A 26,532-nucleotide genomic window follows, 5' to 3' on the forward strand; every position below is an offset into this window, starting at 1 on the left:
CCAAATTGAGGAAGATACTTGTATGTAACTGTTATCGCTGTATATAAAAAAGAATAGTTTGAACAAAACTACTGCATAGATAATTTTATTTTATGTGCATTAAAGAGAAGAATCAAATTGAGGTTGTGATAACAAATTTTGAAAATGTAAGGCATCATTTTTATCTAATAATATATGTAGAATTTGGCTGGAGAATATTTTCATGACAACACTGCTGTTATATTATTAAAGCAAGCAAAATTATGTTTTTATAAAGTAAGTAATGATAAGCCTTGGTTGCTATTATTAATGATTCATTGTCCGAAAATTGTTTCAATTTTTTATAATTTGATAAATGTAATTCAAACTTTGTCTTTTTTTCTAATTCTTGATTGACAGTGTGACTTTTTGATTCCCCCTTCCTCCCCATGTGACAAATCCCATTTCTGTGATTAATATCATATATACATTCTGTTGGTCTTAGTTAATTCAATTTTACTGTTTTTATAGGCTAATAAATGGAATGGAACTGATGTGGAGATTGTAGAAAGGTCCAGCACCCAACCATTTGATATTCATGTTCTTCACCCATCTCGTCAGCCAAGAGGTAATACAGTAATTCATTCCAAGCCATATTTTGAAAGTTAAAATTTCATGTAAATATTTTTTAATATCAGGGAAAAAGAGGGATTACTTTTCTTGTTTGGAACATTATCTTCATCATCATAAATTAATGACTTTAAATAGTAGATATACTTTATTCTTTTCTAAATCATTTTAACTTTTCCAATTTCATTCTGTGTAATTGTTATCACACTAAAGTACATGATGTGGTGTTACATGTGCAAAAGTCACAGTCATTTATTTTATGTAAGATGTTGAGTAGCATGATCTTACATAAAATCTGTTTTCTTTGTTTTTTTTATGAAATATATCATTATCTAATAATAAATAAACTGTTGAGTTTGTTTTAAAAATATGTGAACTGTTGAATTTAATGTGAATAAGCTGAAAAGCAAACAACAATTTAATTATTTGTTTTCTTTAGACAAAGTGGTTAACCCATGTGCAGACAACAATGGTGGTTGTTCTCATCTTTGTCTCCTAAGTTTCAATGACACCTACCGTTGTCATTGTCCTCATCTTATGAGGTTGGACAAGAATGAAAAAACATGTCTAAGTAAGTTTGTTATTCTTCATTTTTAAAACTGCACACTTATTAACAGTTTGTTTTCCATTTTTACAAGGATGAACAAACTTGTCTTTTATAGTAAATTTGTAAGTTCACACTTTTGCTAGCATCGTGTCTTCTTTATTCTTTTCCACAAGTATGAAAAAGTGTCTAAATACAAAGATTGTTAGTATATTTATTGTTTTGCTTCTCTTTGTGGTGTCTTTTTATAATTCCAGGCTGCATTGTATTTGTTGGAACTTGTACAATGTAGTATTATTTTAAGTGGAATATTTAAGTAAAATATAGTTTTCTATGTATTATGTCTTTGTTTGTTTAACTTCTTTAAAAAATCTGTGAATAGAAATTCATATTTGATGTAAAGAAGGGCAGTATATTGGTATTATTTGTGTTTATTGATGAAATTAAGCTCATATTGTAATGTTTTGAACACTAAACTACATTTTGTGAGTTTTCAATCAAAGTAGCTATAATAGTTATCAACTTTCCAGCCAATGAGAAAATGTTGATGTTCTCAAGACCTAATGATATTCGAGGAGTGGACCTAGAGATGCCGTTCTATCATGTAATTCCTCCATTTAGTATTCCAAAAGTAAGTGTTCTATTGTTCTGTGTGTTTCATCAGACTTATTATAGTGATGACAATCATAGCCAAGCAGAGTTGGGCAATTTAATCAATATAGTTGATTACTTATGAATAGCAATTACATCATGACACTAAATGATCAATCCAGATCCTTGTTAAATTGATTTATCAAAATCACTGTTTCCAGTTATTTCAAAAATGATTAGTCAGAATTCTGATCACATTGATTGTCACCAAAATGAACAACTAATCCAATCTATGGTTTCTGTGTATTACTATTTTTTGAACAACTAATCCAGGTTATGGTTTCTGTATGTTACCATTTTTTGAACAACTAATCCAGGTTATGGTCTCTATATATCACTATTTTTTATTATTCCAACTATCTAAGTAATTGAGATATCACCAAAGTTGTTCACTCTGATTTTATTATGGCTAAACTACTAAAGGTATCTCATACTGGTACTGGGTTTGAATCATTCACTAGAGGGAAGTAAACTGGCTGCCAGTTCCCAAAGCCAGCTTTTCATTTTTCCTTTTTGAACTACTGGTTTAAAGGAAGTCAAGGATATAGCAACACCTGTCATCAGTTTTTGTTGTTGTTAAACTGCCAACTAGAGGAAAGGAACTAGGGGCTCTCTATTATTTGATTAGAAAATACCATCAATGTTCAGTTTTATGGTGCAATGGTAGTGTTTGGGCTGATATCTCAACCAGAATATTAATGTTGTGGCATATGTCCCAGGCAAAATGTTAGTGTTTTGGCATGTGTCTGTTAAAACCAAAATTTTACTTTAAACCACAATAATAGTTTCATAGCACATCTTGAACAAAATGCTTGGGCTATAACAACAATGTAAGGTAAAGTAATTATTAAATAGTTTTTATAGTTTTTGCACAAAGCAGTGATATTACTCTTAACTCCAAGGAACATAAGTGTGTTGGTTTAATAAAACAAAACTTTTACATTTCAGGTGCACATAGCAACCAAATTACAGTTTGTTGCCAAAGACCACGAAATCTATTGGTCAGACACTGAACTGAATGAAATTAAAAAGGCGTCTGTTACTGGAATTACTATGGAGACTATAATAGATACAGGTCAGTTTGAGCTGCTCATAGTAACGTTTTACACCTAATGTATGTGCTGTGCTGTCTTTAGAGTTTAAACTGTAATAGACTTTTATGGATATAAGAACTATGCTTGAGAGCTGCTTTTTATATATAGTGGTTTTGAATGTTATATTTTTCAGTGCTTTATGTAGCTTATTATTATTATCAGAAGGACAGAGATTATTTTTTTATTTTTTTGTTTTCAAATATTAAATTGGAAAGCCTATGGCTGGTATTTTTTTATATTTTGAATTAAATATCATAAGCTTTTCTTTATTTCATTTTAGAAACAAAGTGGGTACAGGTTATAATCTCAGGGTAAGTTAGGCTAGAATCATTGAAGTAATAAGGTAAAAATACATGTATGTGTAAAGTTTAAGTTTTAATTTTTTTCAGAAAATATTTAAGTTGATAAGGGCTTAATGCTAAAGATGAACTAATTGTACAACTTTTCTTTCCAAATTCAGTTATTAGTAATCCATCTGGTTTTGCTGTTGACTGGGTGTCTCGGATTATGTTTTTCACATCATACCAAAATGAAAGTGAGCGTGAAGCATCCATTTTTGCCAGCAATTTGAATGGGGAATATATTGTGAAAGTCATTGTTATGAACATGAGTATCCCAAGATCCATAGCTGTCCACCCTTTCTTTGGGTAAGTAACAAGAAGCATGCATTCTTGAATGAAAAGAATTAATACCAGGAAATTTTAAAGAAATTATTTTAACTATATCATAAGTATATCCATATAAATTAGTATAAAACATTTATTTATTTTGTGAGTACTAGCAAGTACTTCCATATGAAAGGTTTATAAAAGTTTTTTCTTGTCAGAATTATTTTAGTGACACTATAAAAATTGAAAGTACATAACAATAAAATTTTTCATGTGCACTAAGTTTAATTACTTAAGTAACGTTTTATTTTTTAGGTTTTTATCAAAAAGTGGAAAGTAGCACATGATTTTAAAACATCTCCCTTAATATGAGTATGTCTATTTTAAAAGTATGTATAAACAATGTGTAAAGAGAAATCTGTCAAATAATTGATTGGATTTGAAAACTAATGTCTTACAAGTTGTGAATATAAATAGTGTTTTTGTTTTTGCTCTTATGCTAGTAATGATTGAAGCTACATAGACTATGTATATCCCATGTAATGAAAGAAGAGATTGCAGATGTATCCCCTCTGAGTGGTCTATATTTAGCCAGTATTGAAGCTACAAAATCTGTGCATTTTAAAAGAAAATGGCTTCTTCTTGAAACATCTTGATTTATTTTGACGATTCCAAATGCAAAAGCTTAGGAGGAGTTACAGGACAAATAAACAAACTTCATTCAAATTATAATAAAATTTGGAAGGAGATTGTGACCAGTGCTAAACCAGTTAATCTGTTAAAGCCAGATTTTTATTAAAACACCTTCTGGTCACTTAGTAAAAGCTTCATGCTAAATAACATCTCTCTTTGGTATCATACAACTAAACTGAAACAATGATACATAGAAAAACACAGGAAGTTTCTGAGATTCAAATCATGTTTGCAAACTTTTTATTTACTTTCAAAACTTTGAAATCAATGAAGGTACAAAATCTTAAATGCATATGTATTATCATTAAAACAAATTATTGTAGGTTGACCAAATAAATTTCTTAAATTGACATTATTAGTTTCATAATTGTGAAGGAATTTTTGTCTTTTAGGTTTAACATTTCATTAGCTTAGTTCAAGCTGTTTGACAAGGGAAAAAAAAATTGAAGTTGTAAGTAGAATAAATGTTAATATAGTTAACCTTTGGTGAGCTTTAGACAATGTACATTTTCATTACTGTTTCAGTGTGCAGTTACAAATACATTATCAACAACAATAAGCATTATGGTTGGCTCTGTTGCCTTATCATTCATATTTTGCCTTTAGACTGTTGTTCTGGTCTGCTGAAGAAACAAATCAACATTCTATTTATATGTCACGTATGGATGGTACCAACTCACAAATTCTTACATCTCAACAAGAGAACAAACTTTTGATTAAACCAGTCAGTAAGTAAATCATATTATGATAAAAATGGTTTTTAATGTTCATGTGGTAATACGTCAAGCAATAGTTTTACTTTTAATGATGTGTTTAGAAAATAAATATTGTATTCAAATTTTATTTTTTGCTTAGACATATATATACACACACACACATTATTTATATTCTCTGTGTTTGTTTCTTTAAGATGTAGTTTTAAGGATAAAACTTAGTTTTTTCTTCCTTAACACCAGGTCACAACAGAAACTACATCACACTGATTTAATTCTATAAATGCTAGAGCATAACATATTTCATGAAAATTTAGTGCAAATTCTAAAATATGTGTCAGTTCTTGTTAGCAGTATAACTTGTAATTTTATTTAATTTTGTGTTAGCATCATATTATTTTTAACATTTACTTTGCAAATTATTGGTTAATAAAGCAGCAGAAAATGAATCAGTTTGTATATGTTCTTTCGAACTGAAGCCAGGCAAGTATTTCAAACAGGAATAACACATTCAGTTGTTATCAGGCATGCAGTAATACTGCCTATATTAGGATGACTTGGATTGTTTATCGAAATGATATTTTAAATATCTCTGCAGTTGGTTATAAGAACTTTAAAATGCTGTACAGGTTTTCCTTATATAGCAATATCTGTGTAATGACTGAGTCACAGGTTCTGGGAATGTCTATAAACATCACAGCAGAAAGTTTGAATTTCTAGTTCTTCTTTCTTCTGCTTCTTTTGTATTACACGGTAACTAAAAAAAACAAAAAAAAGACAATGGTGTCAGCCAATGTCACTGACATAGTTTCAAATGAAGTATCCTCTTTTATAAATATAATTAGTAGTAATTTTATTTTAGTATAAGTGATGTTATCATTATTCTTTTAAAAAAGCTTAAGTACAAGATGAAACAGTAATTACCAGCCAATAATAGATAAAAATTAAATAATATGGGTGGAACCTTTTTATATCTTTGGAAACATTGCATTAAAAAAACCAAGTAAAGAAAATACTTTATCAAAAAAGGAAGTAAATTCAGGGTGACTGACATAATTTCTTCAAAAAACAATGCAACAGGATAGTAGAAATGGCAATAATTGACATATAACAATATATGTGTGTGTGTGTGTATATATATGGATAATTATTCAATCACAGTTGAGTTTAATTTATCCTGTTTTTATCTGTTAACATTCTACTACACTGTGATACAAATGCTATCCACACCATCTTGTTTGCATTGTTTTTAAAGGATTGTTATTAGCCATCTCTAACTTCCTTTTTTGACATCTTTTTCTTTACTTGTACATAGATGTTAGATGGGACTTATTGTAAGGGAAAGTTAGTTGAGGAAACTTAACTACAATAATTTGAGTGTTTTGACCTTAAATTTTAAATTTTTTTGAGTTGTATAATTTTATGTACAAAATATAACAGTTAAAGTTATGTTTAATATAAAATGATAAACTACAAAGTAGGAGTGTAATACTACATTATTAATTCAATAATTAGTTATAACAAACCATTTTCACATAATCTGGTGTTACTGTCAAAGGGGCTTGAGTACATTACCTTCAAATGATTTGAATATGCAAACCACCAAGTCAGATGACAACCATATTTGATATAAAGGTACAATGGAGTGGCATTTATAACAACTAAACTTTTACATCCTTTTGATATTTTGATGCCACCAAAAATTGATTGCTTTTAGGAAGAATGTTTGTAATAGTTGTTTTTTTTTTAACCCAGATATTTATATATTCAGAACATGAAGATGTGTTTAGCTTGGGGGTTTAGAATGTCCAAGGCAGGGGTATCTTTCATACATAATGACATTAAGAAACAAAAGAATATGGATCACTTGATGCACCAGGACCATCTAGGAAGAGAGACCTGCAATAAGCTGTACCACAACTCTATAAAGCAAGTTGCAACACCTTGCTATAAGTAAGAATCCACAAACACAAAAGTCATTGATAAAATTCATCCAAATGTCCCATGCAACAGTATGCAACAAATCATGAAGGACCTCTGTCTAGAAAAGTGTCTTAAGAAATTTGTTCACAAGTTTTCTTCATGGTAATCTGTTCAACTGTCAAATAGCTCAAGTAATCATTTATTCATGTTATTTCATGAAAAGATATAGTGGTTAAATTGCAGTGGCAATGGATTTCTGTGCAATGGAAATGTTGAAACAGGTGCTGGGAAATTGTTTAATTGTACACTAGATGAACTGTGGAAACCAGCATGTAGAAGTTGTGTGCTTTGAACATGTCAACATTATGATAAAAGTTTTGTACAATAGAAACTACACTACAGGACTTGACAATATGCACAATAATTGGATAGAGCCTGGCTGAATGTGGCAACATGGATTGTAGTAACATGGTGAGACTCAAAAATAGTTATAATGTACTCAGTCTCTGTATAAGAAAAGTATTAGTTGGGAGAACATTATTATAATATGTGGAAAATGAGAACTTTCTAACAGTGTATATTTTTGGATTATATAATAATGTAATGGCAAGAGCTTCAAGTATCCTAATGGAGCAGTCTTCTTAGACATTCCAAGACATTTTGAAACTGTAGTCAAGAGGAGCTATTACAACAGTACCTATAAATATTTTGTATAATAAAGTTCCAGTGGTATTATTTTATTATTAACATTTGCTTTGAAAATGTTGAACTGTTTTTTTTTTTTTTTTTTTTTTTGTTAGAGTTTTGTTTCTTATGATTTCTCTTGGGAAAGTAAAAAAAAATGATAAAACATTTTACAATTATAAAGTAGCTTGTTCCAAATGTTTGTTAAATAGCTTCATTCCTACTTATTGCAGTAACACAAGTTTGTCTTATGCTAATAAACTTTAATTTTTCAGTCTTCATTGTTGTTTTTTAGTTAAATCTGTAAACAGGTTTGTGTGTTAAGTATACAGTTATTTCTAGGCTTAACCATTGACTTCCAGTCTGATCCAGCTCAACTGTACTGGGTTAATGCTGACACCAACTCAATTCAGAGACTCAATTTAGACAAGCTTCAGGTGGAGACACTGGCCATTCCTGAATCAGCCTTGATCCAGCCTTATGCTCTCACTGTTTACAAAGACTGGCTAATATACTCTACAGGTGCAGACAGCTCCATCCACATGGTTAACAAACTTAACTTTTCTGACCACACAATTCTCCGAAACAACACTAAAGATGTCCTTGATCTGTGTGTCTATGATCCTTCAGTCCAAGATGGTCAGTTCATTTTCTCTTAACTAGTTAAAAGAAATAAAGTTTAGTGTAATTAAGTGAATGTAAATCAAATACATCATATAAAATAATGTTTAAAGTCAACAGCTACTCTTTTATTAATGTTTAGTACTGATACCTTGTTAAATATTTATTTTTTGCAACAATCATGTTCAGATAAATATTTTAAAGAGAATAAACCATTGATGTTCTATTGGAAATAAAATGTTTCTTGTCTTTTAGTAGTAATAAAATGTCCCATAAACTTCACTCACTACTTTAGGTTTAACACATCAAATAGCTAAAATTCTGTAATTTGTTAGATGATAAAAAGTGGTACAGAGTTGTGGCTGTTGTGTGATATGATTTTATTAACTTAGGAATAAATGGATGCTCTTTCAACAATGGAAACTGTGCTCATCTTTGTTTACCTTTACCATCTAATGATCGAATCTGTAAGTGTACCATAGGATATTCTCCAGATCCTCTTAATTCAACTCAATGTGTTGGTAAGTTTCTTTGAATAGCGAGAACTTATTAAAAGCTTTATTTTTAGTGTATGTCAATAAGTTTAGCATAAAAAAATAATCTACAATACAACTTTCAATGTTTTGTTTTAATTTTTTTAATTTGAAAGGAAAATATTTAAATAAATTCTCAGTCTTCACATCTCTGTATATAGGATACTTCTTTGCTTTGATTTCTACATATTTGTTGTCTTTCCTACCCCTATATCTTCTCCTGAGTTTGGCTTACGTTATATACTTTTAAAGTATTATTATTGGTAATATATAATATAAACTTGTAGCCTCCAGTCTTCATTTTTTACTGAGCTATAAACCAGAAAACCAAACCCACATGCCATATTATCATGCTCTGTCTTTCGTTGTCAGTACTTCTCTCTGAAGTTTTCTGTTGGATTCTTTATAACTAGTAGAAAGAGATTTGAATTTATTAGTTTCCACATAAGGCTAGCTTGTTCTGACAACAGTTGACCTACAATTTCATTGTTAATATCACTAAAATCATTTCGACATGGTAAATGAGTTATTTTAATACAGTTATGACTTAGTCAGAAAGCGAGATAAATTATAAAAATTCTAGGGCATTGTTTTTGTGTTATTGTATGCTAATATTTTGTGTTTTAAGTTGCATATTTGAATTTTTAAAATATTATTTTGCATGTTAAGTAATATCGGTCCTACATTCAAATATTAAGTTTCAATGAGACATCAATGATTGACTGCAAGAGTCCATGTATAAGTGCTTAATTTCTTGTTTTTTGTGTGTATTTTTTAAATATTGTTATGAAAGTAACTAATATGTAAAAGTTAGTAACTTAATTGGTTAGATAAGAAAACGTAAATGAAAAATTAAACAATTAAATACAAAAACTTACCTACAAGGTGTTCACACAAGCTGCTTGTACATTATAAAATTTGATACTTTGTTTATCATAAGTTGAATTCTGGTGATTTATTGCTTTGTTAAACTAACATTATTCTTAGACATGATTCAAGGAGTAGCAAAGCAATAAAATAAATGAAAACATTTGTAAAATGGTTAGAGGCTTGTATCTGTTAGGATTAATTGCCTATTACAATCTGCAGTCATCTTGAAAAAAGTGCACTTTAGGTTTTATATTTTTTTTACTTTTGTTACAGATAATATCACTGCAATTAATGATAAGGTAGAAAAAATTAGACAAAAGTATAAAGTTTTAATGAAGTAAAACTTTTTTCTTTACATGAAAATCATCTTGCACTCAGACTAGAGTTTGAGTCACTATGACTTCATAAATTCTTGGATAAATAGTTATTAAAAATACTCTGTTTAAAAATCTGATTTTTTTGTGCATGTGTAAAAATCGACTTTTGACATTTACAGTACATTTACTCAGTTTTACAAACATGCCTTTACTAAATTCAGAATTATATTAAATATTAATTCATCAAAATGGATTATTCCCTCTAGTGTACATAGGGTTAACCTACTTATTGTCTTATAATTTTCCTTAAGAAACCCCTCAGTATGGATTCCTGTACATGGTGAGGGGACCCCTCAGAGAAGTTTCTGTTCTTTCATTTTAGCTCCTCTGGGATCAAAACATCCACCAGCGTGTTTGCCATGCATGGCAACCTGTGAAGGGGAGGAGAGGATCCCGGTGGTTGAGGGGCCCAACCCTAACACACCACTTTGGCCTTGAGTTCTTGTAGGCAGGCAGCCTTGGGGTGGCCCCCCTTGAGTCAATCGGCTGATCCACTTAGGTTAGGGTCAACCAAGTACCAGAGTTGGATGTTCTCAGCAGGTGTTGTGCTGCCTGTGGTCTCTGAGACAAAGTTCTTGGGGCTTAGCTTTCACTGAATATCCTCCTTATCCTCTCTTCCACCACTTGGGGAGCAGATTGATGTTCTATGCTAAAGGTATATCTTGTTCTTATTTGATCAAAACTTGACTATGGATCACTGGTCTATGGCTCTGCCAGGACCTCGGCCTTAAAGATTCTGGACTCCATTCATCATCAAGGACTTTGGCTATGCACTGGGGCTTTCTGCACTTCCCCAGTTCAGAGCTTATACATAGAGTTTCATGAACCTTCTTTACACCTCTGCCGTTTGCAACTGTCTTTACTACATGCTTTGAACCTTTGTTCCTTACCACAGCATCCCACCTGGGATTGTGTTTTCCTTCCTCAGCTGGCTATAGTTTTTCAGAACAGACAATCTACCATTGTTCCTTTTGGCCTTTGTATCCATGTTAGGTTGGATGAATTGGGTCTGTCCTTGGATAACATTGCTGTATCCACTGGTCAGCCCACTTCACCATGGCTTTTTACAATTCCCAAATGTGACATGTCTTTAAGTCATATGAGAAAAGCAGACACTCCTGATTGGAAATATTGTCTGTTATTTGCTGAACATCTTTCGAACTATCTTTCCATTCCTATGTATACAGATGGTTTCAAATCAGGTGACTGTGTGGACTCTGCCCTGGTTTTTTGTGGTTCGTTGGTTGCACACAGAATCCCCTCTACAGCTTCTGTGTTCACTGCTGAACTGTATGCCATTTCTCTTCCCCTGGATCACATAGAAGCTAAGCAGTACTCAAACTGCACTATTTATACTGACTTGCTTAGTTCTCTACTGACCCTGAAATCTCTTCATGTTCATTCACACCCTGTTCTTGCCAATATTCAAAACCAATTAGCCCATTTCTCTTTAACATCTCCTTCTATCCAGTTTTTCTGGATACCGGGTCATGTAATTTGTGGGAAAGAGCTTGCTGAAACAGCAGCTAAATCTGTCTGCTCTGGCACTATCACTGCTGTGCCTGTTCCATACATGGACTATGGTCCTGCGTTCTAGATTCGACTCCATGCCAGTTGGCTGTTGGTTTGGAATGAGCAACGTGAAAACAAGCTTTTCCAAATAAAACCCTGAATTGGACTTTGGCCATCTTACTTCCATAAGGATTGGAAAGAGGAAGTTGTTCTAACTAGACTACGCATTGGTCACAGTCTTAACTCACCATTTATTTTTATCTATTTATTTATTTATTTTTACCAATGTGTAGTCTGTGTAATACTCAGGTCACAGTAATCCAAATTTTACTTTCTTGCCGTGGTTATGACTCTCAACAATGGTGTCATTTTAAATACGTTTTGTCCCAAGGTTTGTCCATAACATTAGACAGTGTTATTGGTAATAGTGACACTGTCCACCTTGTAAATGTTTTTAGTTTTTTAAAGGCTATCAATCTTTTTAATGCAATTTAAGTTTTTTAATTTATATGTTAGAATTTTTTTTAATGAGATTCCCTTTTTAAGAATCACAGTCCATGTAATTCAATTTCAAATTAGAAAATGGCCATAAAGTCAAATAACTCAAAACCAGGACTGGAAAGGCTAACTTCAGGTGATGAACACTGCTGTTCAAACTACCTGTTAGTCATCCTGGTGAGTTATTATTAAAATTTTGCTACAAGTCTTTTAAAACTTTTATTCCTTTACCTTTTGAAAATGGCTATAATGTCAAATAACTCAGAACCAGGACTGGAAAGGCCAACTTCATGTGACTGATGGTGGTTTATGTACTTACCTGTTAGTCTTCCTGGTGAGTTATGATAATTACAGTTATGGTACAGAAAGTCCTCTACAACTTGTATAACTGTAGTTTTTCTCTTAACACTGTAGACTAGGTGTAAACATTGATTTTATGCTATTTAAGTTATAAACTTTGTTTTGTTTTACCTTAATTTTCTTTTATGAATTTTACTAAATTTAATTTTAACTTTTTACAGGATGTTTGGTGCAAATTGCCTAGCTGCTTTGTGTCATAAAACACCAAATCAACCAACCAACCAACCTTAAAAAACCATATCTGTATTGCATAACCATATCCTTGTAATATTAAAGCATTTCAATTTAATTTCTAAAATCTTAGATAAGAATTATCATAAAAATGATTGCTAATTAAAGAGTACAGTATATCAAGAATGATAATCCTACTTTTATAGTAACAGTAAGAGAGGTGAAAGCTAGAGAAATTGAGGTTACTTTTGTATGCCTGCCTAAATGTGTGTAAATTTAATACAGTAATATTTGTTTTATAAATTTTTAAGGAGATACATAAGTTGAAATATTTGTTTCTAATCGATGTGTTTTTTGATTTTTTAAGAGAATACAGACACGTTTTTGTTGTATTCTCTAAACTGGGAGATCAGAGGTACTGACCTTGTTCCAGACAATGAAGAAATAGAAGTTTTAACTCCCATTCCAAAAATTTCTGTAGCTGCAGCAATTGACTATGGTAAGAAAAAAAGTTTGTAAAACAGAAATAAAAAAAATAAAAAACATTTTCCAAAGGTTTAGAAGTGAATCAGGAATACACTCTGAAATGTGAATTGTTTTGTTTGTAGGTATTACTATTTATCTTTCTTTACACTTAAGAATACTAGTACTTGATTCTGAAAAATAACATTTTAAGGAACAAATTTAAAATTCAAAGATAAACATTTATTCCTAAAATTTGTTTATTTTTAACTTAACGTTTTTTCATCTCTATACACTAGACTGTTCAATAACTTTTTTTAAGGTTTATTTATTTGTTTGAAGTTAAGCACAAAGCTACACAAAGGGCTATCTGTGCTCTGCCCACCATGGATATCGAAACACAGTTTTTAGCAGTGTAAATCCTGAGACATATCACTGTGACACTGGGGGTCCTATTTTAGGGAGGAAAACTCTTAAGACACAAAATACTGGTCTAGAAAAATTATTATTTAAATATTTTGTTAAGTATATTATTTAATATACATTCAGGTATATGGTTTGAATTATATTTACAAAATAGATAGGCTGTTTGGTCTCTGATGGTAGGATCTCTGATGAAAATTTTTCTAATTCTGGAGTTAATGATGTATTTCCTTTATTTTTCTGAGATAAGTTTGTTTGTTTTTTGAAACATTAATTTGTCATCTTGAATCTCTAGGAACTTGTACAAAAATAAACATGAAAAATATTATTTCACAAAACAGTTGTATCATTTGAAAAGGCTCAAGTTGAAGTTACTTTTGGTTTCTGACTCCGAATAAACAAAGCAATTGACCTTACTTCTAAATAGTTTAATATATTTTGTATACATAAAGATTACCTAGAAATTTGAGTGTAGAACCAACAACATAATATAAAGAATTTTTTAACTATAACAAATACAAGAATATTTTGTGTTCATTGTGTTGTAAGTCATGTTTTTATTTAACTTCTCTCCAAGACAGTGCTAATTTTTCTCTTGTCAGCATTAAATCTCTTTAAATGCATCAACTGAAATTATTTTAAACTCTGAAAAATACAATAAATATACAAACTGTTTGTACAAAATGTTATGGAACTCAAACTTGCTCTTCATTGCTCTTAGCAATACATCTGTTGGTTCTGGTGATGTTTACTCTCCCCCACCTCTGTTACTATTCTACTAGCAGATTTTACCAGATCTGATAGGAGAATGTTTTTCCTGGTTCTTGGTGACATGCTATTGTCTTCCCTTTTTCTAAGACTGAAAAGGATCCCATGATTCCTTCTAACTGTTGTCCAATTGCTTTGATTAGGTGTCTCTTTCAGGTCATAGAGAAGATGGTCAGGGCTCATCTTGTTTGATTCCTCAAATCCAACAACCTATTCTCACCCACCCAGTATGGGTTCCATCAAACAGTACTCCATTGTGGACCACCTGATTCAACTTGAAACATCGATCTGGGAAGCCTTTTTCAAGAGGGAACGTCTTGTTTTTGTGTTCTTTGACTTTGAGAAGGCTTACGATATTGCATGGAAATACAGCATTTTGTGAAACTTCCACTTATGTAAAATGCATGATCACTTGCCCATTCTTATTCAGCTTTTTACTGAACAGGCAACCCAAGTTCCCAGGGCTGTGTCTGAGTGTCACACTTTTAAATATCAAGATTTGTGTTATCACTACAGAACTTCTTCCAACTGTTGCAAACAGGATTTGTGTCAGTGGCTTCCAAATCTCATGTCAGTTGTCAAACATGAGGTTTATTGAGCACCAGCTTCAGACTGGCTTCAATCGCTTATTGAAATGAACCACAACAAATAGTTTTTACCTTTTTATTCTTCAAAACCATTTGCATGCACGTTTGCCACCAATGGGAATACATCGTGGTTTCAAGCTCCATTTTGGTGATGTTTTTACCATGGCCTCTAAGGCAAAGTTCTTGAGGCTTATCTTTGACCATAAGCTGGCTTTCATTCCTTGCATTAAGCAGCGTTATACCAAGTAAACAAGGGAACTGAACATCCTTGGTGTCTTCTCTTTCACCTCTTTCAGAGCTGATAAATGTTCTGTATGCAGTGTCTATCGTGCCCTTATTTATTCCAAACTGGATTAAGGGTCTCTGGTCTATGGCTCTGTCAAGACCTTAGTCTTGAATATGCTGGACACCATTCACCATCTGGGGCTTTGGCTCTGCACAGTAACTTTCTGCATTTCTCCAGCCCAGAGTTTGTGCATTGAGTCCCATGAACTTCCTCTTCATTTCCACCATTTGCACTTTGTTTTTTGCAGAGTATGCCTTTTAACTTTAATCCTTATTACAACATACCACCTGAGGTTCTGTCTTCCTTCCTCAGTGGATTGTGATCTTCCGAATTAGATGATCTGCCATTCTTTCTTTAGGCCTTCATATTCAGGCACAGCATCTCTTTTCTTTGCCAAACATCTTTCAAACCATTCTTCCATTCCCATTCATATGGATGGTTCAAAATCAGGTGTCTCTGTGGGATCTGTAGCTCAGTGGTTGCTCATAGGATACCCTCTACAGTTTATGTGTTCACTGCTGAATTGTATGCCATTTTTCTTGCCCTGTATTATGTATAAACTATGCAGTACACAGATTGTACTGTTTACAATGCCTCTCTCTAGCTGTCTACTAGTCGTGGAATCACCTAGCATTAGTTCTCACTCTGTTTTTGTCAATATTTAAAAACAACTGTCCCATTTTTTTTAATTTTGTATCTGGATCCATTTTTTTTAATACCTGGCCACATCAACATTTGTGGTAACAAGTTCGCTGACACCTCAGCAAAGTCTGTCTGCTCTGGTGTCATAACAGCTGTACCTGTCCTGTGTATGGACTATGGTCCTGTATTGGAGGCTTGGCTTTTCCCTGGTTGAAGTGAGGAACATTGTAACAAGCTTTTCCAGATAAAACCTTCTATTGTTCTTTGGCTGTCTTGTTTCTGTAAGTCACAGTTTTGTAACTCATTGTTTTCCTATGTCTGGGACTGATTCACCACTGTGTGCCCTTTGTGACTCTGAAGTCACAGTAGCCCATGTTTTACTGTCATGCCATCAGTGGCAAACTCATAGAAAAAACATTGGCAATAGTGACACTATCTGACTTCCTTGTATTTTTACCTTTTTATGAACCATTGGACTTTTTAATTTTACTCAAACTCTTTATCAAAATTTTTGATATTATTTTGTTTTAACTTGATTTATTTTATATTTCATAATAATATTGCATTTAAATTTTTTAGTAGTTGTTTGGCACATAAAGCCTAGTTGCTTTGTATGAATAAACCCCAACCAACCATACAAAATGTTTAAAATCTAAGGCTGAAGATTTATAAAATCAGTTTTTACATATATGCATTACACATAAAAATTAAAATATGTGCCTACTGTACTTAACAGAGTATTCTATGTAAAGTAGAATAAAATGGACATTATAAAGAAAGAATTAAAATCCTTCAGTAATCTTTAAGACAAAAGATATATGAACTTCCAGGTACTGTTAAAAACTACTGAATTATCATAAAATTACTTACATTATTTAACAAAGAGAGAAGGAATGGAAAATATGTGAATTTTATATACTTTTCTGACAAGTATGTGTATTTAACATTTGCACTTCAGCATTTCTGTGCTTATTTTGTAAGGGACATAGAACAGCATTGTTAATATAATTTTAAAAAATTTTCACAAATTGACTTCTTTCTTTAAATTATCTTAAAAATTTGTAAAGAGAGCAGAACCTATTATTTACAAATAAGTAATCACAGAAAAATAAGTCAGGGGACTTATACAAAAGTTTGTCAAATTGACTTTTCAGAGTGCATTAAAAACTTTGCCATAAAAAAAAGGCTCAGAATGTTGCATATTATAGTTAACTTATATTAATAACACTCTTAATTAATGAAAATGTGTTGGTGTGAAACAAGAATGCTGATGATTTAAAAAAACATGCATCATGCTAGGGGTAGATTATGATGTCTCCCTTTTTTTTTTATAGATATGGAATATATTTACTGGGTTGACAGTGAAGCTGGCAGTATCAGCCGAATAAAGCGAGATTTAACAGGAAGACAAACAGTAGTTCATGGAATTGACTCTGTTGCTGGTATAGCAGCAGGATTGGCAGTGGACTGGATAGCAGGTAGATGTACTTGTGAAAATTGTTTATATTTGTAGGTTAGATACAAATAAATTTTGTTTTCATTGTGATAAGTGGCAAGAGAATCTCATATAAGTTTATTTTACTGATTGAGTATCATAACTGGATTTGTAGTTTAGGTTCATTTGTTTTGTTAACTTAATATTATGTTATCAAGATTAACATTATTAGTTTGGTAACACAAATGGGTGGCTGTTGTGGCTTTGTTTGCTAACACAGCTGGACAACTGTTATAGCTTTGTTTGTTTGGTAAGAAATGGATTATTAGTGTAGCTTTGGATAGTAAAACATCTTGATGACTTGTGTAGCTTTATTTCTTTGATCATCTAAACAGGCTCGTGTAGCTTTGTTTTGTAACACAGTTAAGTGACTGTTGTAGCTTCTTTTGTTTGAACGTACAGATAAGTAACTAATATAACTGTGGTAACATAGCTGGATGACTGTTGTAGTTTGTTTAATCGCACAGATAGGTGACTCATATAGCAGTAGTAACACAGCTGTTGTAGCTTGTTTGTTTAATGACATAGACACATGACTCATGTAGCAGTGGTTACACAGCTGGGTGACTGTTGTAGTTTGTTTGTTTGATAACATAGATGATTCATATAGCAATGGTAACACAACTGAGTGACTGTTGTAGCTTGTTTATTTGATTATACAGGTAGTTCACTTGTGTGGATGTCATAATGCATCTTCATGATTGGGATAACTTGGTTTATTTGCAGATTAGGAGTTTACTCAATCTGTAATAACCATAAACCAGCTCTGATATGTAATATCAAAGTTTATTTTGCTAATAAAAATTATAGAGATGAGTGAGGTATTAATCAGGAAAGTGTATTTTAACATTGCTGTGAAAAATGATATATAACCACTCGCATGGTGATAATTTCTGTTACTTGACCCTTTCGGCACTGAATAACTACTTGTAATGTTTGGCATGGTGCTGAATATATATGTTTGATACTTCAACTAATTACGGTATTAGTACTGAAAGCATGATATCTCGGCAATAACTCAACAAAAGTCCCTAAAATTTTCAGTGATTGTACCCAATACTATATATATTAAATTCAATACATAAGAATAACAGGAATAAAGGAAGGTCACCTGCCACGCTGAGCCTTTAAGTTTACTGCGGTCGCCAACTGCACCAAATGGGTTAATAATCAACTGTCTAAAGCTGCATTAAACAACTAGTTAACTTTATTAAAAATTGCCATCAAGGACAGGTGAAAGAGACCTGATGATCAGATATCTTAACTGTGAAACTTATTGATTAGTAATGTAATGGTACATCAGTCTACATTTAATATAATAATAGGACATTAAAGTGTGGTAAAATTCAATATGCTACTTGATCTATAATGTAATGTTGTGTCAGACTATATATAACATAATAATAGGATATTTAAGTGTGACAAAATTCAGTGAATAACTACGTCTGATTGTATTTCAGTTGTTTTGATATCAAACACCATTTAAAAAATGCATGTATACCTCTTTCATGGAAAATTTTGAAAGTAAAATGAGAAAATTTAAAACCTGAACGTTTATTATAAAGCATTCCTCTGCAGATTTTACATGAATATTTGCTTTTAACTTTATGATGTTACTTACATTTTTCTGCTGTAAATTAATGTATTATTTTTAACCTTGTTAGTTATTCTTTTACACAGCTGGATAGACTGATAAAAAGATTAACCCATGTCATACAAGTAGTGTACTTAATAAAGTGTATGTGTGTAACACATCAGACTGTTTATTTTTAGCTGTGGCACAGCAGCTCAAAGAATTGCTCTGAGTTGTTTGTTTGTTTTTTCAAATACAAGCTCTTAGCACATAGTTTTGTTATCTCTTTACTGACTTGAGAGCTAATTACAGTTTAAATTTACGTGTTTGACCACACCCAAGATCTCATAGATCAATTTAATCTAATCCTGCTTAAAAGTATTTCAGTTTCAGGGTAAGCTTGTAGAAATCTTGATTAGTAATAAAATTGAATCAGATATACACTTGGTATTGCTGTCACAGAAAAGTATAACTAATAAAAAAAAAAAAAAAATGGTTTCTTGGATTGCTTGTCTAAAAGAATTTCAATTGCTGCAGCTGTTGAAGATTTTTTTTTGCTTTATGATATATTTTCACTTTATATTTCATCCCATAGTGACTCAGTGAGAAATATGAAGGCTTGTAATACCACAGACTAGGTTTTCATACTCGTGGCAAGAACAGCATGTATATCCCATTGTGTAGCTTTATGCTTAACTACAAAAAACTAACATATTTAGTTTAAGAAAGCTATTAAGATTAAGGGATTAAGTGGAATGTTGTCAGTGCTTTTCAGTCTATTACAGCTTTCTGAACTTATTTGTAGAGTTTAGTATTCTTGGACAAACTGTTAGCATTTATATTTTTTAATTTATAATGAAATTTTAATATAATATAAAGTATGCTTTAAACATAATGCCACTATAAATTCAATGGTTGGTTGGTTGGAATTTAATGCCACAAAAATTTTGATGTATGCTATTTAAGTGATTTTGGCAACCAGATTTTTTTTTAGCTATGTGCTTACCCCATAACATTAAGTAAATGTAATGAAGTATCAAACTGTCTATGCATATAACAGTAATATCAAAAAGAAATGGTGACATAACTTATGTCTTATCTCTTAGGTATAAGAATTATCTATGCTGTTATTTTAATAATTACTGAAAGGAACTAACTGGATTATCTTGATAAATTCAAGATTTATATGTACAATATAAATAAAATATTAAAGGTGTTGATATGTGAAAAATGTTTTGAAGGCTATAAATAAGTCTGAACACAATGTGTATTAAACTTAACTCAGTGAATGTTGATTGTAAAATAATTGTATTTCTGTAGGTAAAGAACAGTTACAAAAATTATATTATAGAATATGATTTCTTTTATACATCAATTAAAACATATGGTAATATTGATCCAAGAGCTTTGAAAAATTTGTAAACAGTTTTATTCACAGGCAAGATTGATGTGTAGCTTTTGGTGTTTAGGATTTGTCTCCAGGGATCTTCATAGTTGTGTATCAAAACAATGACTCATTAGGCTGATAATGAAAGAATTTCTTTGAAATATTAAAGAAACCCAAGTTAATACAAGAAACTAGCACCTTTAATTGTGATGGAAAATATTTCAACAAGATTGAATTGAGTGCCATTTTCTAAATTATGGTTATGATTGAATCATTACACATTTGTGATTTAAACTTAATACTAATGTACTGTTACTAAAAATGCAGATACAAAATCTCTGTGGCTGGCTATGTTGTTTTTTTCTTGAATTCTCATGTTTTATTCAGTGAATAACAGTTTAGATCTGTTTTGATTATTAAGACCTGAATCACATCATTTCATCTGTGTTAAATTTCTGTACACTTAGAATGTTTTTTATTACTCATTCTTCTTTGAAAATTTTCTTAATTCATGGTATTGGAATTTCACATGTACATTTGTAAAAGAAAAGAAAATTACTCCCAAGTAAAGTTATAAGTGAATTGACAAATACAAACTAGTACTTGAAAAAATAGTATCACTCTATGTTGTTTTTTTCTTCTCATTTTTAATGTTAAGCATAGAAGATCTCAAATTTTATTATTACTAACAATAGATATACTATCAGTTATCTGGTTTGAACTTAACTGATTTCTTTTATAAATTACAGCACTTTTTAATATATCTGTATGTTGTGTTCAGACACAAGAATCATAAAGGTTTTTATTATAACAGAACCATTTCCATATACATTTTGAAGGATTATTAGTATATTTAATAGATGAAATGTTTGAATATATAAAAGGTATTTGAATTTTCAAAAACTAAGCAAAGATAAGATATAAATATTGGATAGAAAAAAAAAATTTTTTTTCATCAGCAGTATACATATTTCTAAAAGTTATTTACCAAGTTCTCTCAAATAGTTTCTGATGGTCATGTCAAATCTAGCAACCGTGTTGTTAACTGTCAGAACTATATATAATTGATTAACATATTACTTAGTTGAGTATTTACACTTGCTGTAAATCAGTGGTTCCAGCATAATTTTTATCTGTTTAAATGTTAGACCTAGCTACATATTTTCTGTCTGATGCATTTGTATAGAATGATGGTTGATAAGGAACACAGATATTAGGTCTAACTTTAAGTCAGTATCCTAATCACATTTTTGGTGATTGTATTTGTTGTAGCATTGTGGTTGTGTACTGGCATTGATACAGATTATTATTATTTCTATCAGTTTAATAATCTGAATTTGTTTATGTCATGTCTTGTAAAACTTAGGATGTTACAAATGATATTTGATGTAGTTTTCCACTTTTTCAGGAAATATCTACTGGATAGATATGTCCTATGACGTGATTGAAGTAGCCCATGTTAATGGTAGCAGTCGTTATGTGCTAATACATGAAAACCTTGACAAGCCCAGGGTTATTGTAGTAAATCCCTTGAAAGGGTAAAGCTTTTACTTTTTTCTTTTGTTTTTAATAGTATACATTATTCAGTGTGCAGTTAGTTGCAATCAGTGTGTTTTAGTATTTTTTCACATAGTTGCTGCAAGCAGTGCTCTAGGTTTGTTCTAAAAAAAACTTTACAGGGCATGTGTATCTCAAAGAAAATAGAAGAAAACACTAACACTACCCTGCTAAAACTATGTTTCAACAACTCTTGTTTCCAGTTCAACAATAAATTTATCAACTGAATCAAGAACTTGGCAGGGAAGTCCTCTGTTGCCTCTTATCTGTGATATTTTCATGGATGACTTTGAAAACAAACTGTTCAACCAATTAGAATAAAAACCGTATTTCCACACATATTATGTGGATGATGCTTTCACTGTTATTACCCAAATTATGATAATGCTGCATTACATAACAGGCAAAGGAATTAGTTACCTCATCATTAAATTTTAAACAATTTTCTAGATGTTTAGACACCCAAATTCAGTTGGACATTATTATTTTTTAAATATAAATATTGAGGGTATAACATAGACTTTAAAAATTATAAATTCTTAAAATGGAATATAAGAAAAATACCATTCTAACTTGGCTTCATTAAGTACTTGATGGTACTGTATCAATGGTGATGAAAAGTGATTTTCTTTTTCTTTGGTTTTTGTATCCTATTTTTAATTATTTATAGTGAATTTGTCATTGTTTTTGTCTGTGTGTTAGTGAACTATGTAAAAAAGTGTTTATCTAATTGTGAATAATAACTGTTCTTTTTTCAGTCATTTAATGTTAAAATTTTTGTTCTTAGTTTATTCCATCTCATAAGTATTCAATTTTTTAATATATTTGGAAAACTTTTCCTCTAAATTTCTTCTTTAAATTGAATAAAAATGTTCAATTCAACTTTTTTTCAAACTGAGTGATTTTTAAATATCTAAGTTCATAAAATTGTAAATAAATTTTAGTAATGAATGTTTTTTTCAGATACTTGTTCTGGAGTGACTGGGGATTTCTTCCAAGGATTGAACGAGCCAGTCTGGATGGTACTGATAGAACAGTGCTCGTTAATACCTCTTTACAGATGATTGTTGACTTGGCCTTAGACCTTAAGGAAGACAAACTATACTGGTGTGATTCTCACACTGACACCATTGAACGTATTAATCTAGATGGAACTAAAAGAGAACTTGTTCTCCATGGTCAAGTGCTGAAAAATGCTCTGGACATAACAGTATATGGAAGCTATTTGTACTGGACAGATATGTAAGTCTAATTATCATATACTCTGAGCTGACTTTTATGTTGTAATAATTTGGTTTTAGTTTATTCTTTATATAGGCTGTTAAACAAAACTTTTTCTAACTCCAAGTTCACTCTCCTTTAATCCTCAATAAATTGTTTTACATAAACAGAGACTCCTGCTGCATAATTTAAAAGTGTCTACAAATCCCTGTTAGTTCATATGATAACTTCTAGTCTTTGTTTTATCAAAAATAGAATGTCCTTGATTAAAAAGACTGAGATGTAATCAATGTATTTTATGTATTGTTATATTCATATTGCTTAAATTACAATTAGAGAAACCAGTTTTGTTACTTAAAACCCAGGTTTATTTAATTTATTCCAGCTGTAGTATAATACTTAACACATTTTAAGTGTTTATTTATTTGCAGAAGGCAAAGTGATAAACACTGATATAAACGACATAAGTGCATATAACTTTAACATGTGTTTCAGAAATGTACTATTGCTGTTGAAGTTTAACCATTTTTTCCTTCTCTATCAAAATTCTGTATCTATATATGAAAGTTTTAAGAAAGTGTTAGGATCACATGGAAATATTTTGGAGATATTTGTTTTGCAAACTTATGAGAAAACAAATATTACTGTTTTTTAACTCTTGTTTTGCATAGAATTAATCATAATAAAGTTGTTTTAATAATTGAACAGTTTTAAAAGATGTTGAATTTTAAAATAAAACTTCTGTTAATTTTTTTCCACATAAATTAATATATTTTCTATAGTAATTTATACAGTGGTTTGGTATAATTTCCTAAATTATGTAATACAAAGATCATTGAATACTGAAGCAATTTCTTTGGCACTGTAATGAAGTGTTTCTTTGGTGATGCCAGATAAAAGCATTACTGTTAACAAATTATGAAATTGTTATTAAAATATTACTGAAAAAGATGTCAGTATCTTAGCACACCCCTCGGTGTGGATTCCTGTATGTGGTGAGGGAAACTCCCAGGGATGGTTCTGTTCTTTCAGTTTACCTCCTCTGGGATCTAAACATCCACCCACGTGTTTGCTGTGTGTGGCAACCCGTGAAGGGGAGGAGAGGATCCTGGTGGTTGAGGGGTCCAACCCTAAAACACCACTTTGGCCTTAAATTCCTGAAGATGGGCAGCCTTGGGGTGGTCACCCTTGGGTAAGTCAGCTGGTCTACTTGGACTAGGATCAAACAAGTATGAGTGTTGGATGTTCTCAATAGGTATTGTGGACATTGTATCTGATGCTGGTGTTTGGGTATAGTGCTCACAAAATCCTAGCGTTGCTGCAGTGTTCTTGTTTGACATTGTAGTGCATCCCCTTGTAGGGCTTCATGATGGGTGAAGTCAATGGGCACCGAAATTTCTCTTTCTTTATTGTGGATACTCCAATTACAAATCTTAATAAAATAGTGAAAAAACAATCTATAGGTAAACGACCACATCTTGAATATTTTGAGCAGTAATCCTCACAAGCTGTACCTCATTTTCTTATATTGCATTCACTTTCAGATAAATCATTAGGGCAAGTGTCTCCCTTTTTCATTCAGAAGGGACTAGAGGGACTTGCTAGCTCTACAAAGTCAGTAAAGAAACTTTGATCTGGTGACATATTGGTGGTAACATCCACATCTTAACACAGTGAACTCCTCTTGCATTCAAAGTCAATTTGGAATATACCTACTGAGGTTACACCTCATGCTACTTTGAATTCATCACAAGGAGTTATTGTTGAGAGGGATTTGAAGAACATCTCAGAGTCGGAGATTCTCACTGGTTTCTCCACCCAAGGAGTTTCTGGAGTGAGGAATATATCCAAAGCCTAGCTGCTTTGTACCATAAAACACTAAATCAACCAACCAATCTTAGCACATGTTTATTATAACAATTAAATGTAACTAAAGTTATGAAGGCTTTTGATTTCATCTCAATGGATTTCTTTTTGTTAGAAATAAAATGTATTTTATAATTTATATTTATTTCCAAATTTGGCAAAATTATAACACAGTTTAAAAATATACATGTGCTTTCAATTACTCTTGAGTTCTGAGCAAAATTTATCTTTAACAAGTTATATGAGAAGTTTTCTACTTAGAAGTCAGTACAACTGCATTTATGGTATGTGTGTGTGTGTGGAATTTTCAGTAAAGTGACCAGTCAGTCTATATTGGAGTAATATACTTGAATTTCTGAATAATTCCTCAGACATTGTTGGAAATAGTATAGTACAAACATATAGGATTAAGATTTAAACTTTACATGACAGACTTTGTATTATGAAATTTGACTGTCCTTGGCATAGAGTTAGTGTACATAGAAATGTTGCTTATGTCAACAGAGGAAAGGGATCCATAATGCGAACAAAGAAGGATTCCAATGAATCAATTATTTCCCTGAGGAGCAATCTTGGGAATTCTTTGAATGATCTTCAGGTGTTCCACCAGAGAAGGCTAGGAGGTAGTTCCATTTTTAAAATTTTTACAAGTTCCCAATATTATATTTTTACCTTTATATTTTCTTTAGACCAGAATATTACTAATATTCAGCCATTAATTTTTATATTTATATCTAAAAGGATTAATTTTCGCTGAGTATTGACTGGACTGTGTTTAGTGTCTTTATTAACTCTCACTACAGGCTTGGTTTCAGAAACTTACCTTATAACAATTAGGTGCTTGTTGTAGTTTTCATACTATAACGTTTAATACGGTAAGCTTATCTTCATAAAATTTTGTGTATTATCAGTAAACATTACAAGGGTTTTGTACACATTGCATTAGCTAGTTTATTAAGTTTTAAGATTTTTTAAGCAGTTTTTTATGACTTTATCATTTTTGAATGTTGATTATTCAACATACAAAGTAATTTTGATTTTAAGATTAAAAAAAGTTTTATGCATCACAAAATTTTCAAAATTCCAATATGAAATCTTTATAACTTTCAGATAATTATAAAATGTTTTTTTTAAAACTTTATGCATTTTCACTATTGTATATCTATACTGGTTTGGTCAACTTGACTGGCATTTTAATCACATTAAAAAATTGGAAAATAGATACAAATTAAACACTTTTTTGTTCTTGAATGGCTACAAATTATAACACAAACATGCAAAATTTTATTCTTGATAACTTAAATCTCATAACATAAATTTTCTCTTATATATTTATTACTTTCATTTTGTGGACCTTCAGTCATAGTTGACTAACATTATAAAAGTTGCAATGATCTGGTATACATGCACTTACATTACTGAATCCAAAAATATAAAACTGGCCTTTACAAAGTAACCTGTCTTGGCTATGTTTTAGTGGACCAGTATTTTGAAAAAATATCATTGTATTTTGGTTATAATACATTATATGTGTGCTGATTACTTAATTTAGAGTCTCCATCGATTAAAGATGTTTGTTTTTATTAAAACCATTAATGATATGAGTGAAAATAGCTTAACTTGTAAACAATTTAAGTTTAAAATTGAATTTCTATTCTTACTTTCATGATACATTTTATGCACTTGGCTGTAGGTTAGGTGACCCCAACACTTACTAACACAATTTCACGATCCACTTGCACTCTTCTCACTGAAATCGTAATGGGCAGTGACAGTAAAGTATTTTATTCTTTATGGCTTTTCTTATTTTGAGACATGATGTGAT

General features: G+C 31.2%; 1 protein-coding gene across 4 annotated transcripts in view; it reads left to right on the forward strand.

Annotated features, from left to right (window-relative positions):
* Positions 1 to 26,532, forward strand: part of LRP1 (LDL receptor protein 1) — a 253,189-nt gene that overhangs the window by 109,639 nt on the left and 117,018 nt on the right. For all 4 annotated transcript variants that reach the window (XM_076456984.1, XM_076456983.1, XM_076456986.1 and 1 more), the window contains 13 exons: positions 490 to 586; positions 1,028 to 1,159; positions 1,663 to 1,763; positions 2,732 to 2,858; positions 3,338 to 3,524; positions 4,785 to 4,906; positions 7,841 to 8,137; positions 8,512 to 8,640; positions 12,808 to 12,939; positions 16,943 to 17,086; positions 21,472 to 21,601; positions 22,584 to 22,862; positions 25,212 to 25,330. In XM_076456984.1, the coding sequence (XP_076313099.1) occupies positions 490 to 586; positions 1,028 to 1,159; positions 1,663 to 1,763; positions 2,732 to 2,858; positions 3,338 to 3,524; positions 4,785 to 4,906; positions 7,841 to 8,137; positions 8,512 to 8,640; positions 12,808 to 12,939; positions 16,943 to 17,086; positions 21,472 to 21,601; positions 22,584 to 22,862; positions 25,212 to 25,330 (1,996 nt within the window). The remainder of the gene's footprint in view (positions 1 to 489; positions 587 to 1,027; positions 1,160 to 1,662; positions 1,764 to 2,731; positions 2,859 to 3,337; positions 3,525 to 4,784; positions 4,907 to 7,840; positions 8,138 to 8,511; positions 8,641 to 12,807; positions 12,940 to 16,942; positions 17,087 to 21,471; positions 21,602 to 22,583; positions 22,863 to 25,211; positions 25,331 to 26,532) is intronic.

The sequence above is a fragment of the Tachypleus tridentatus genome, chromosome 9 (assembly GCF_004210375.1).
Source record: "Tachypleus tridentatus isolate NWPU-2018 chromosome 9, ASM421037v1, whole genome shotgun sequence".
In the NCBI taxonomy this organism is placed as follows: domain Eukaryota; kingdom Metazoa; phylum Arthropoda; class Merostomata; order Xiphosura; family Limulidae; genus Tachypleus; species Tachypleus tridentatus.